Source organism: Numida meleagris, chromosome 1, assembly GCF_002078875.1.
Source record: "Numida meleagris isolate 19003 breed g44 Domestic line chromosome 1, NumMel1.0, whole genome shotgun sequence".
In the NCBI taxonomy this organism is placed as follows: domain Eukaryota; kingdom Metazoa; phylum Chordata; class Aves; order Galliformes; family Numididae; genus Numida; species Numida meleagris.
In genome coordinates this window covers 35916026-35930023 of record NC_034409.1, presented here as the reverse complement: position 1 = coordinate 35930023, position 13998 = coordinate 35916026, and the positions used below count along the sequence as shown (strand labels likewise).

Sequence of the window (13998 nt, the reverse complement as noted above, 5' to 3'; positions counted from 1 at the left end):
CTGGAGCTGACTGCTCTGCATCTCTCAGCTCCAGGTCCAGCACAGGCCCAGTGCCCTGGGAAAACAATCATCACAAAATCCAGCCCTTTGGGTGCTGAAGATTAACACATGTATTACTGTGCTTTATGTATAGAGATTTTAATTTGTAGCATTATTGGTGGAGAATTGGCTGTTTAATGTCATCTAAGCCAGCTTCAAAAATTATTTCAGTACAAAGCATATTTTTACTGGTAACACTGACGGACTACATCAGTTCAATGATATTTTAGTAATTATACTCAGATTATTAATTTTACTTATTGCTTATTGATTTTCCTATGACAACAAGCTGGAAGAGCTGAGGTTGCTCAGCCCAAAGAAAAGAAAGCTCTGAAGAGACCTCAGTGCAGCTTTCCAGCACCTAAATAGGGGCCTACAAGAAAGCTCTTTGTCAGGGAGTGTTGTGACAGGACAAGGGGTAATAGCTTTACACCAAAAGAGGGCACGTTTAGATTAGGCATAAGGAAGAAATTCTTCACTGTGAGGATAAAGAGGCCCTGGCACAGGCTGCCCAGAGAAGCTGTGGGTGCCCCATCCCTGGAGGCGTTCAAGCCCAGGTTGGATGGGGCCCTGGGCAGCCTGAGGTGCTGGGTGGCAACCAGCCCACGGCAGGGGGCTGGAACTGGGTGGGCTTTAAGGTCCCTTCCAACTCAAACCACTGTATGATAATTTAGTTCTATGACAATTTAGTTCTATGATAAATTAGTTACTGTACATTTTCAAACTAATCTGAATCTTGCATCATGAAGGACAAGATCACCACATTTTATCATCTCTGGAGAAAAGTGTAAAGGCCATCTGGACAGGGCTTCAACCTTGTATTTTTCCTATTACTCTTTCTGAAATCATTGGTACAATGCTTAAAAAAAAAAAAAAAAGATGTTAGGTTTTGTTAAATCTTAGTCATTTAATAACTTGATGGTATGTGATTTGCTAACAAGTAGTAGGTAGCCAGCAGTACAACAACAGAACTCCAGGCCTATGGGCAGAAGAAAGGAACGGAGCTCTACAGAAAGGAAACAAAAGCTTGTGGAAAAATTTACAAACACACACAAGGTCACTGTCTTCTGGATTTTCTTCCCACTACTGAATGGAATACTAGGGGAAAAAAATAGATATTTATAATTGCCTTGAAGCAACGATTTAAAGAAAAGCAAAAAAGGCCACTAATGCAATATGTATCCACAGTAACAATGGTTGATATTGAAGTAACCCACACATTATTTTCAATGTAAAATCAATAGTTTATTGCCATGCTACAATTATTATTTTCTTTTCCAAATGAAGTTGGCACTGGTAAAGGGGAAAATGTTGTCATAATACATAATACATCTTTGAAAATGAACATTTGGTAAGCTTTCTCAATAAAGACCGCTTAAAACAAGGGGTTTTTGTTTGTTTTTTGTGTTTTTTTTGTTTTAAGATTAATGTGGAATGGCATAAAAATACACTCTTTCTGCATAGTATAATATAATTTTCATAAAAGAAATATGGAATGTTTGTAAAAACAAATTCATCGAACAGGGCAAATTAACTGAAATTTTATAAACAGTTTGGCAATGATACTCTCACTGTTTAGACCTTTTTATATAAAAGAAATAAAAATCTAGAAAGCTACCTTTATACAAAGTTGCTATATTTATGCCTTTAAGTAGGAAAAAACATTTTATAATGCAAATTAGGACATACAATAATCTTACAATATCATACAATGCAATGACAAGAAAGGAACATACAACATAAGATTTTGGCCTTTGTAGAAATGTGTATTTCTGCATTTAATAAATGCATTTGTGGCACACTGGTGACTATTGTATTCTTACTCCTACCAGCCAGCATACATGATAGAACTGTTGTCAGCTGTACTGCAAGGGCAGCTCTGCAGTTTAGTTAAATGCACAGGCAATTTTTCATGAGACATAAGGTGATGCTGCAGTGGATTGAGATGTAACACGCAAAAAAGGCAACACGCCTGCTGGTTGAGACATCTGTATTGTGGGGTACTGTACAACATTACCGTCTTTCATACCAGAGCATTTCATATACATTCAGTTATTAAGTACCAAAGTCTTACAAGTGAGAACATTTGTCTTCAAGATTTGGCAAATTTCAGGGAAAATACAAAGTTAGTACCAAATATATAATATATTATATATAAAATGCAGGTGTATGATATACACACATATTCTAATGCAAAAAAACTGCATTAATATGGAGTTAAGTTTGCTGATATCCATTCCTAAATAACACAACCATTACAAATACAGGTGTAATCCTGATCTTTCACACACTTTAGAATCACTTCCTCTTTCATACATAATAGTTAAAGCAATATATATGCAGGTACGTCTAAGAAATGAAAACTCACATAGTAATCTGAACTCTGACCACAACAAATAGGATTTTTGTTTTCAGTACATGTAATTAAATATATTTATATTTTTACAGTATTTGTAGACCATTCCTGAAGAACTTGACCAACCACGTCCTCAGGTGTAACAGAGCTGTTGTCAGCAGAACTCAGTCTTGCAGGAACACACCCAGAGGCCCAGACGCAGATATGAACTAGTTGTTTGGCTTCACGGGATGCTGCATGAGGCCCAAGCACTAGGAAGGCAGATTCCCTGATGACTTCAAAGCTCTTACCTCAGGCTTCCTTTGCTGCTGCCAAAGGGAAGGACCAGAGCAAAGGACACACCAACCCCAGGCTCTCTGGGCTGCTGGCAAGTGGTTGGGAGTAACCACACATGGCATGGCCCTGGCACTGGGGAGTGGCAAGGTGAGCTCATGGCACCTTTGTACTAAGGCTTCTCCAGAGAGCAGAAGAGCTGCTCCTCCACATTCATCTCTTGACAGTTTGTTCACCATGGGTCTCAGATGGGAGCTGTGGCTGGGACCCCAAGGCATGAAGGACTTTGCAGACACGCAGGAAGACGGTCCCCGTTCCAAAGCGTTCGAGCCTATTTCATAATCGTATTTTTACAGAATCTCCTTTGTATATACACATATTTGCTACATAAAATAGAATTACACCAAAGTAATGGGTATATCAGAAAACAGTGTCACAATGTTTGTATATTACCGCACTAAATAATTATTAAAACTGCAAGAAAAAATTCAAAATGCCCTTTGTAATATATAAAAATATAGAAATGTCCAACACTTGTTTCATCAACTTTAAAGGTAACTTTATATCTCATACTCTATCTGTACACCTACATATTTCCAAACAAAATACTGCGTTAATCTGGAGTAAACACCACATTAGGATAACATCCTCATAAGACATCTGACAACTTAGTCACAGACCTTACAGCACAATATCACAAGAAATAACGTACAAATGGTCAGAGTTACAGTTGCTGAGACTTCTTCCTATTCACTTATCTTGTCCAAAAGAGGAAGTACTTTCTAAAGATTGTGAACAGACCTTTGCTCATGACTTTGTGTCTTTTCAATGCATGCTATGTATGAAGGACATCAACAACCTTGACTCCATCTTAACGCAGTCTTTTGTGGTGGAATTTCTTCTTTTTTTTTTTTTTTTGGAGTGTATATGAATTTAAAATAAAGAAGTAAATGAACTTAAGTTGGTATTAAGTAAATACTGTCAAATATAAATGCTTGATTTGCTATATCAAAGAAAAGATGGGAAAATATCTTATGTTAAAATCCAAAACCACCTAATTCTGTCTATTAAACAGAAGGATCAAACTTCTTTTGGCTTCTTGGGGATTACAGAAAAACTTCAGGTCCCAGTCAACTATCAGTTCCTGATAAATCAGCTTTATCTTATTTGCAACCACTAAGTTAATACAGTGCAAAAAAAAATTAAAAAAAATTCACCATTGAATCCACTTTACAGAAAGAAGAGAATACTGCTCAGAAATAGAGGTCCAAATCACATACAGCATTATATGCTCAAAGTAGTACATGAAGCTAACCAGAACTTGCAGTTTTACTTCCCCAACAGTGAAGACAATATACTCTTTCATGATTCCGTCTCAATGTGAAGTAGTTACATAAAAAACAGATTCTGAGCAAACACACTGTCAAAAATCCAGCAAAATCAACTGCTGGTCAGTTTCCAGCAAAAGAGCAGCCCTTTCTGACACTGTTTTGGACTTGATACAGCTAAGACCTTTCTCTGGTCACTTCTATACTGAAGCCCTAGTCAGAGGTTTAAACACACAAAAATGTTTAGGTATCTGGGGGCAGTGAGGGGGTAGAAATTAAGCAGTTTATGATACGAAATATGTATAAAACCCTTCAGATTTCTACAAAAGTTTTGTACACGTTAAATAGGAACAGCGTTTCAATGCACACCATTAAATTTAACACATATGCAAAACTTATTTATCGGGGGGAAAAAACGCTCAGGAATAATAGCTAAACGCCATTTTTTAATGTTATTCTGGAGTCACAGAGAAACACTACAAAATTAAAATGAGCCTTCCTCTTCATATCAATTTGAGGAGAAATATTTGTTATACAACCAATGGGTTAGATTCTCACTGAGTGTATTTCCAGTACAATCTTTATTACGTACTTTTGGTCACTGCTTCCACATTTTCTTTCTTTAAAAGATACTCCAATGTCTTTCACAAGTCGTTGCACTGGAGGAATATCTACAGTTAAAGGCTTTCTTTCCCTCATTAAATGTGCTTGAAGGGCAGCAGCCAACTGCATGCTATGGAAGAAAAGCAGGACTGGTAGTGATGTTGCCATTCTTGCAGGACCTATTGTGTGGAAACTGAATGTCTTAGTTACTAAAGAAGTTTGTTACCTACCTGAAGCTTCTCATTCTATACACCTGTGGGGCCAAAATAAATACGAGCTAAATACTGTGGTGAGACTTCAGCTGAAAACTGAATCCTAAATTACAGACACTAAACCTAACAACACAACCTTTAAAGAGACTGAAAATACATTTACCAAGTCTCAAAGGGTAAAGTGCATCACAACTACATCTACTTCAAGGGTCATAAAATAAAGAAATAAAAAGAATGCTAAAGATGAGCAGTGCAGGTAACAGAGACTACCCAGTACATTTGCAGCTTACACAAAACAAGAAAGCGTTATTCCATCTGTAGAAGAGGATTAAAAAAAATAGTCCTAGAAAATATGGTGCCAGATTTGTTAATATAACTAAAGCTACAGAAGATTTTCACTTGACTCTGCTTGATGAGTATTTCAAAGACAAAAAAACAAGAAGAAAAAAATGCCATGGCTATGCAATCAGAAATCATGGAGAACGAAACCTCAAGACGTTCTCAATTCTGGGGACCAGAGCTAAGAAAATATCCCACAAGAAGTACTGTGAAACTTGCATTAAAAAAAATAATAATTATTCAGATCATCTCTTGTATTTGAAACTAGGATTAACGCATAGGACAGTGCACCAGAACTAAGGAGGGATGTTTCTTGTAACTTTGGCAGGTCTCTTCGGATCCACACTAGGTCTGTTTCCCTATCTGACAATTAAGAATATTACTCCCTTGCCTCACAGGTGTGTTTTAAGGGTTCAGTTAATCAGAATTTATGAGACACCTGTACTATACAGATGAGGACCAAATACTTCTAGGCAGCTATCTAGATCAAACACATTTGCCTCAAAACACATGCTGAAGCAGTAGGTTGGCTCACAAATTTAAGTGTGCTTAAATGTATGTTCTTAAGTTAAGAATCACACCAGTATCATTAACCCAGTATTGTGCAATACCTCATAACTTCTTTTCAGTACAAGACTGGTCCATAACGCAAGGTAAAGCAACGGAAAAGATGTGAAGGAGCATTAACACTGCAGACCTGTAAAACTCCCTAGATCTAGGTAGCCTTCACCTTGAATACCAAGTTCTCCCCACAAGGCAACAAATCTCTCACAACAGTTTGCATAGGTTGACAGTGAAATCGTTAAATATCTCATTCAAATGCCTCATAATGGCCTCAACCACACCCATCTCTTACCTCTGCAAATTATATTCTCTGTAAATCTGGCATTTCGATACCACACAGTCTGTAAAGAATAATTAAAGTCTTTCAGAGTTAAAAGGTTGCCTGATATCCCTTAATGATGTGGCAAGAAATGTGTATTTCAGATGCTATCGTTGCTACCACTACTAAACTGAGAGAAGACCAAAGAAAAAGTTAACAAAGGAACAGGGATACACTCCAATTTAAAAATCTGAAAAAAATATATATTTTTTTAAATAAAACAGTTTTAAATATTGCATGAAGACCCTTATTTATTCTCCAGATCTTCAGATGGCTTTTCTTGCATCTTTTTCCTCACAGAGTTCATGGGTTATTTTACATCACACCAGTTCACAAGCGTCAGTTCCTTTACAATTACAGGCTCAAGAGTAACCTCTGCTGCTGCTAGTACCAAGGTGCACCTGCAACACTGCCAGAATTCTAAAATTATTCAGAGCATTAAAAAAGAAACAAGTTCTGCTAAGGGTGCATCTGGCATATTCAAATGATATTCTGCTTGGATGTACCTGTAACACTGCGCAGCTATTATTGAAACCAAATTCACCAACTGCAAAAGGAAAAGAAGTATACTCATAGATAATACTACCTTCAGATAATTTACTACATATCTTTCTAAATTATACTATCAACTATGGATGTACATTGCTAGAATGTACAATTTCCTACAAAGAACTACCAAGTCCAGTACCCTGACTCCCACGTAACCTGTGTCTGAATCTTTAGAGGAAGACAATAACTGCATAATAAACCTTTCCAGTTGTGCAATAATGCATGCGGCTGGAGAGCTGGGATATCTCAGTCAGGCATAAAAAAGTACAACGCTGGACAAAGACAAACATTTGACCTTCAAGAGTCTTTCTTTGTCAAATGCAGGGAGTAAGACAAACACATACACAACCCTGAACAATAATTAAAGCTATGTACAAAAATTTTGACTCTGAAAACAACAGATAAAAAGGAACACAAATGCAAAGAAAGGAAGGCACAGTGAACTAAGAAATGACAAAAGAGCCTTAATTCATATAGCCAACCTGTGAATTCCTTCACAAAAAAACTAACAACATTAAAATAAATCTGATTTCACAGGGAACGTGATATGCCACTTGGAGTTCTCTTTGAGCTGAAGTAGCTTAAGGCTGGGTTTAGATGTGTTTATAGCACTGATCAACGGACTTTGATGTGACCTCTCAAATATCACACAAGAAAACTACTGGGAATTAGATGCCTTCTTGCCCATATGGTCTTTGAAGAAGAAAAAAATAAAGAGAGAAGCATGGTGTTTATATCCCTTGAGATGAACCAATATATCTTGTGTACATCAAACTGAGTGAGTTAATGAATTACATACATTTAATTCTGAAGGAGCCACGTCAATGAGAAATGAATGTAGATATTTGTCTTGAAAGATTAGGTTTACCTGTTAATAACACATACATCAAGAGGCTTTAAAAAGTGTTATAAATGCCATTAATGACTATAGGCACCAGACCAGAATATTTATAAATTCAAAATTGGCTTGTCACTCAGACTCTAATCAATTTAAAGAGGCACTGTGAAAGGTGGTGATGCTGCTATGCAGTAATTACTACTGTAGAATGAAATAGTGTTACCTAAATGAATACTTGCTCTACATTAATTCCCTTTAGTTAGACAAGTACATGAAGTATGCAGAAAAAGTTCTATTAGTCTATAAAAGGCGTTAGTGTTAAGAAATGCAAAGTACTTGCATCTTCAATTTTATAAACTTCACAAAAGGTGCAAATGATTTAATGCTTCCCAGGCTCACATAGGCAGGTCAGTACTGTTATGTCTAGTTTTCCTAGAAGTACCATCATCGCGGGGCAGTGCTTTTTGCAAGCTTGACATAGCAGCAGTTCTTTCAATGTCTATCACAGCATACAGCTCTGTGCGCCTGGTTGGAGTTTGCGGAAGTGGAGTGGTGGGGGTTTTGGGAGTCTGAGGGTTGTCGGAGTCACTACCACCTTCCAAGTCAACCTGTATATAGTTGAGCTGCCTGTGTTCTAAACTCGGACGTCTAATGTCAAAGTTAAAGACTGTTGGGGTACAGTCCCGACGTCGTGGAAATTCTATTTTATGAGCACTTGATGGTACTGTTACATTCTCTGTATTGACATAATTATGCATTGGATCTAGGTTATTGTGGTAGCCATTCAGAGATGGGGTCTTTGGTCCTAAACTGTCATCTTCATCTCTACTCAGCTTGCGGGATTCCCAAACAGGAGGCAAGGATGGCAAGTTCTCATAGTTCAACAGCGCAGTTCTCCTCTGAGCAGAGTTGTTAATGTTCTGGGTATCTGAGGTACTGGTGGATGTCAAACGACCTCTCCTGACCCCTGAGGCACTAGGGATTGATAACCTATTTATATTTTCATACACCAATTTATTACCAGATGGTGTTTCTCTACGTTCATCACTGTCGTACCCAGTGTCCCATTCAGTATTGTTTGTGCTGCTGCCACTAACTTGGTCTCTCCCAAGTTGCTCCAGTTTCTCTCTTTCCATTAACTGCCTCTGAACAGGGGTTGGTCCTAAAACAAACTTGACTCCTTCAGGCTCCAGGAGAACTTGAGCATCTCTGTCATCAGTACACATCTCATCTTCTTTCACTTTAGCTGTTTCAGTGTTCGAAAGCTTTGATTCCAGTGGCGCATGCACACTTGATCGATTTTTTCTTTCCTCTTGTACGCCAGTAGTGTTGACATAAGTGTGCACCTGAAAGGAAGGAAAAAAAACAAAGGAAATTATGCTGTCTTTCTCACATTTTGCTGAGGTGTGCTCTATTTTTGTTGTTGTGTTTTATTGCTGGCTTTGTTACTGTTATGCTAATGGAAGAATAGAATTTACACCCCGTATTAACAATTATTTTGATTTAATCTTTTAGTTGTGCTCTAGTCGAAGCTTTCCAGGTTCTATTTCAGCTCTGCTCTGGTCAGGGCAGCCTTGGGCTTCTTCAACCCTCATTAGTGTGCTTGGACAAGTTAGTGAAGCTGAGCTCTACTTTGTCCTCCCATACCATGACAGTGACCAACAATTCCAGAGTTGCTTTGGCTAAATTTATCTTTCTGATTTCCATACTGGAAAGGAGATTTGCTGTCCATTTAAAAAAAATCATGACTGTGCCTTGGATACAACTCAATTCAAGAGTGAGAATGAGATTAGCTCTACAGAAAGAGCAGGCCATTCCTTCTTCAAGAGCCAACAGCTTCCTCATACCAGAAGCTGAAACAGAAAAACTGCACTTCCTTATGAACTGTGGCACTCAGAATTAAGAAGCAACAGGATTTAACACCAGATGCCGCTAAGACAGACAGGAAGATACTACTAATTTATCCTTCCAAGTTCCAACTTCGGGTCAAAATACGGCTGAAAGGGAAAGACTAGAGTAAAAAACACCACCTCTAAACTTAGACTCTGTCTGCGCACTCAAATAGCAAGGGCAGTATTAGACAGCAGGACTCACCTCGCCTTCACAATTTCTCTGTCAAGCTCTACAAACTGAAGTGTTATTTACAGCTCACTTGACTCTACAATGATTCTTTAAAACTCATTTAGTCCGCAGTAACCACAGCAATAACTCCCGGGATTTTCTGTGGTGTCTCTAACCTAATTCTTTCCCAAAAGACAGTTCACTTTGTGCTGCTTACCTTCTTTCATTTTCAACAGTTTTTTTTTACTCACCAGATTATATTTTATTAAATGTTATTAACATTTTTATCAGCAGTCTGAATGATGAGAAATGCCTCAAACTTTCTGATAGTGTGTTCTTTCTCACATTGGTAAGGTATTCACTGAGGACCTCAGCAATCTAGAGAAATGACCTCACATAAACCCCACGAAATTCAGCAAGGCAAATGTAAAGTCCCGTGCCTGACATGGAACAACACTGACAACACAGGCCAGGTAACTGACTAGAAAACAATCTTGTAGAAAACCACCAGAGGTCCATGTTGAATGTGAGTCAGCAGTATGGCCTTACAGCAATGAATACAAAATGTCTATTGCATTGTGTTACTTAAAGCACAGCCAGCAGGTTAAGGAAAGTAATTATTATCTTCAATTCAGTACTGTTGATACCGAATCTGGACCGATGGGCTCCCAGAAGAAGTCAGACACCATTGGAGAGAGTCCACTGCAGGGCCATGATTAGAGGGAATGGAACACGTGATATAGATGGAGAACCTGAGTGAGATGTCCTCGTTGCCTTAAGTAAAGGCTAGGAAGCAATTTAATAGCTCTTTTCAACTATTTTTAGACAGTTAAAGAGAAGACAGAGTCAGAAACTTTTTGGAGATGTTCAACAAAAGGGCAATTGACACCAGCTGTAACAAAAAAAAGATTGATAAGGGAAAAATGCTTTGACAGTAAGGGTGGTCAAGCTCAGAGACACTGTGGGATCACCACTTAAAGTATTCAAAACATGACAGGGCAAGACTTTGTGCAGCCTCTCCTCTAGCTCCACAATAAGACCCAGAGGACTACAGAGATTGCTTTTAACTTAAATTATTCCATGATTACAAAATAGAAGACTTAGTGTAAATAATTTTGACCAAGACTTCTCACTGTGATGTCCAACTTAAGTGTCTAAAAACAGTTTCTGAAATTTTTGAAAATGAGCATATGCAAATACATGCTTTCTATATCTTTACTCATATATAAAAACTTCAAATAGTTATATTTCCTCAGCGAGCTATCCTAGAAAGTATCACTTTTAAGAGTACTTTTCTGACTACCAACTAACATATAGTAGAAATACATTGCATCTGACTGAAAAACACAAAAATGAAAACATAAGCTGACAGAACAAACATGAGAGAAATCTGAGTAAGTGCTGAACTTGAACTACACAAGGAAAAAAAATACCCACTTGCTCCTCTGCTACAAGTAGAGGATGCGTTGATTCTTCACCAACAGAGGGGAGGCGTGCACTTCCAACAGAAGGATGCCTGCTGGAAGGATGTGATGAAGCATCTCCAAAAGACGGATATCTGGGATAGCCGTTAGGTAAACTTTGTGCATTGAACCCAGGAGCTGATTTGATTAGAAGATAAGCAAAAACATATTAGAATGGAACATTTTACTGTATATGAGTAAAACGCATTTTATATATTCATCTTCAGCTCTCAAAAGAAATAAAAATATGTAAAACTATTAATTATTCACAAGACAAATTTGCTGAGGAACTGCAGAGTAGAACATCCCAGTATTTACTGGGAAAGACATCTGAAACAACCACCAAAATCAAGGTGAACAACACACCACAGTTTTCCCAATAAGCTCCCTATCCAACTTCTTTTTCTACCATTGAAATCATGACTACTTTAAATAAATACAGGGAATTTTATTATTACTATTATTTTTTACTTAGCCTTCTATTTCTCAGAATTCATACTTTCAGGAATCTTGGTATCTGCCTGGGATTAGCTCAAATCCTCCAGCAGTTTTGATAAGACTTCACTCTACCCATCCATCTACCCACAGCAAGTTTCCAAACCCACTGTGGATGTGATATTGTTATTATCCTTTTCCTAACCAAAAGACTGGAACACTCACTAATGTTAACATCTCCCTGAAACACTGCAAGTAAAATACAGTGATATACAATAGAGCAACTGAACAAGTATATGTGTAAGCAGTATTTTTGTGCAAAAACTTAATTTCCGAAACTTATTTCTTTAAGCTGAAAAATTTGACTATGGCAATTTTGCTCCCAGGACTTGAAACTCTGTAAATAGAATCCTCAGCAAGTACCTCAAGAGAATGTGTTGCTAGTAATTAACCTCTCAGCTGAAAACAGCATTTAGTTACTTAAAATTTCATGAAAATTAAGGAAAAAAAAACACTCCAATTTAAAACTGAATACCACATTATATTCAGGTATGTCATTTGACAGTATAACCGTACTTACTGGTAGGTGTTCGAGGGGTTCTTGGAGCTTCCAACTCAGTTTGATGGTTATTCCTTTCTACTACTGGTTCTTCTACCACATTTATACTATTATTCTGCATTATTTCTTGCAACATATTAAATAGTTCTTCTGCACGGGCACATTTAAAGGCAAAGATTCCTATAAATACACAATTTAAAAAAAAATCAAAATCCGTTAATGTAAGAAGCATACCTTACAATATATATAACTTTCAAGCAAAGGAACTGGAACCCACATCATGAATACCTGTTAAAGAAGAAAAAAAGTTAAGACGTTTTTATTGCAGCAAAACACACACAAATACAGTTAGACCCTTTCAAGTGTTTATCTGATAGAACACATTTCCCATGCACCCAAAGTTAAACTGGAACAGAAATTGATTCCATTAAAAGCAAAACTAAGTTTTGAGGGCTAAATGAGGGGTCAAAAAGAAAAAAAGAAACATGAACAGCAAGATTTTTTTTAAGTTGATAACAAGGATGCCTACAAAAAAACTAAATAAAATTACCGTGACGCTACAAGATCACATTTGTTAAACCAGATTTCTATTAAACTGCTATAAGATACCTGCACAAGAGGAAAGAAGAATTTAAACACTTCAGAAAAGTTTAGTTTCTTTAAGAAGATTAAAATGTGAACTAGTAAGACAAACTGCGTGAAACAGACAGCAACAAACCAACTGGTTTTGGCTAAAGGGATAGACACACAGTACAAAGTCAGCAGCAATACCATGTGTTTTACGTGTGTATTGTGCCACTTTGCCTTTGAACAGCAGGGAGTGCCCCAACTTACCCTCACCAGCAAAGTCGCAGCTTTGGGTTATTCTTCCATTGAAAGCATGAAGTTAAAGTTGACATGCTTGTTAAACGTGGGTGCAGGTGCTCATTTTTTAAAAATGAGTATCACAATCTTATAACACTCTTCACTAAAAACCACCTAGCTATACTGCAATTTCTGTTAGTGCAACGTGCTGGCAATTATTATCACCATATATTTATTTATGGACAAAGAACTGCAACAGAAGTACCAGAAACACTCCATGAGGCAGAAGCTCACAAACCTCACAAACAATACACCAAATGGGCTGAGAGGAATGACCGTCAACAATCAATATTTACCTGGCCCAGTGAATAAGCTCCACACTTGCAACACAACAGATGTAGAGCTGCTTCTACTACTTTTCCCTAATAAACGAGTCAGTTCAAGTACAGCAAAAATGAAACGTATGCTATTGTATTTCCAGAAATTTGCACTAGATACTTAAACCCTAACAGACAAAAAAAAAAATCAAAGAAACAAACAACAAGAACACTACTAATGCAATCGGTAAAAGCAGCAGGGCAATACTCTTCAGTGTATTCTCAATGGAAACATTTTTTGGTCATCTCATCAACTGAAGATGAAGTTTTGCAACTGTGCCCACAAATGCTACTGTAGGTCTTGGGAACAATGCACCATTGCAAAATGGCAGCAGGAAGAACATTTTCTGCCAGATTTCTTTTTTCTCAATATTCACAGTACTCAATATTATGTAAGGAAGGCAAGAAACAAAAGAGGGAGGAAAGGGTTGCTGCTCTCAAAGTCTGCTTAATATTCTCTTAAAAAGAAAAAAAAAGGGAAATTAGAAGGGTAGAAGAGAGTCGTAGAGACAGTGAAGAAGCTTGCAGACTTGGTATAAGGCTGCGGAAAGAACTTTCAAAATACTGTTTTCAATTGAATTTTATCAGTATCTATTTTATACATTTAAAAGAAGCAGTAAATTAAACCTGCAAAAATCCATTTAAGTGCATTTTTTCAAAACCAAAGTTCACAATTTTCTCCTTAGAAGTCTGAAAGTTTAGTTTAATATACAGTATTCTGTAACATTTTAAAACATCTCTTTCTCACTAGAAGTTGAATCAAGAATGCCTTCTAAACTTCACACTAAAAGTAACTGTCTGCCCTTACCTCTGCTTTGACAATTAAGTTTGACCAAGTTTGGTTAGGATCAAGTTCTTTATTGTTCCTCGCTTAATAGT

The 13998-nt window shown here is 37.3% G+C and overlaps 1 protein-coding gene across 5 annotated transcripts in view; it reads right to left on the bottom strand.

Moving 5' to 3' along the window:
* Nucleotides 1263–13998, bottom strand: part of FRS2 (fibroblast growth factor receptor substrate 2) — a 52555-nt gene continuing 39819 nt past the window's right edge. For all 5 annotated transcript variants that reach the window (XM_021385143.1, XM_021385138.1, XM_021385139.1 and 2 more), the window contains exons 5-7: nucleotides 11960–12118; nucleotides 10919–11082; nucleotides 1263–8766 (exon numbers count right to left, since the gene is read on the bottom strand). In XM_021385143.1, the coding sequence (XP_021240818.1) occupies nucleotides 7816–8766; nucleotides 10919–11082; nucleotides 11960–12118 (1274 nt within the window). In that variant the 3' untranslated portion in view covers nucleotides 1263–7815. The remainder of the gene's footprint in view (nucleotides 8767–10918; nucleotides 11083–11959; nucleotides 12119–13998) is intronic.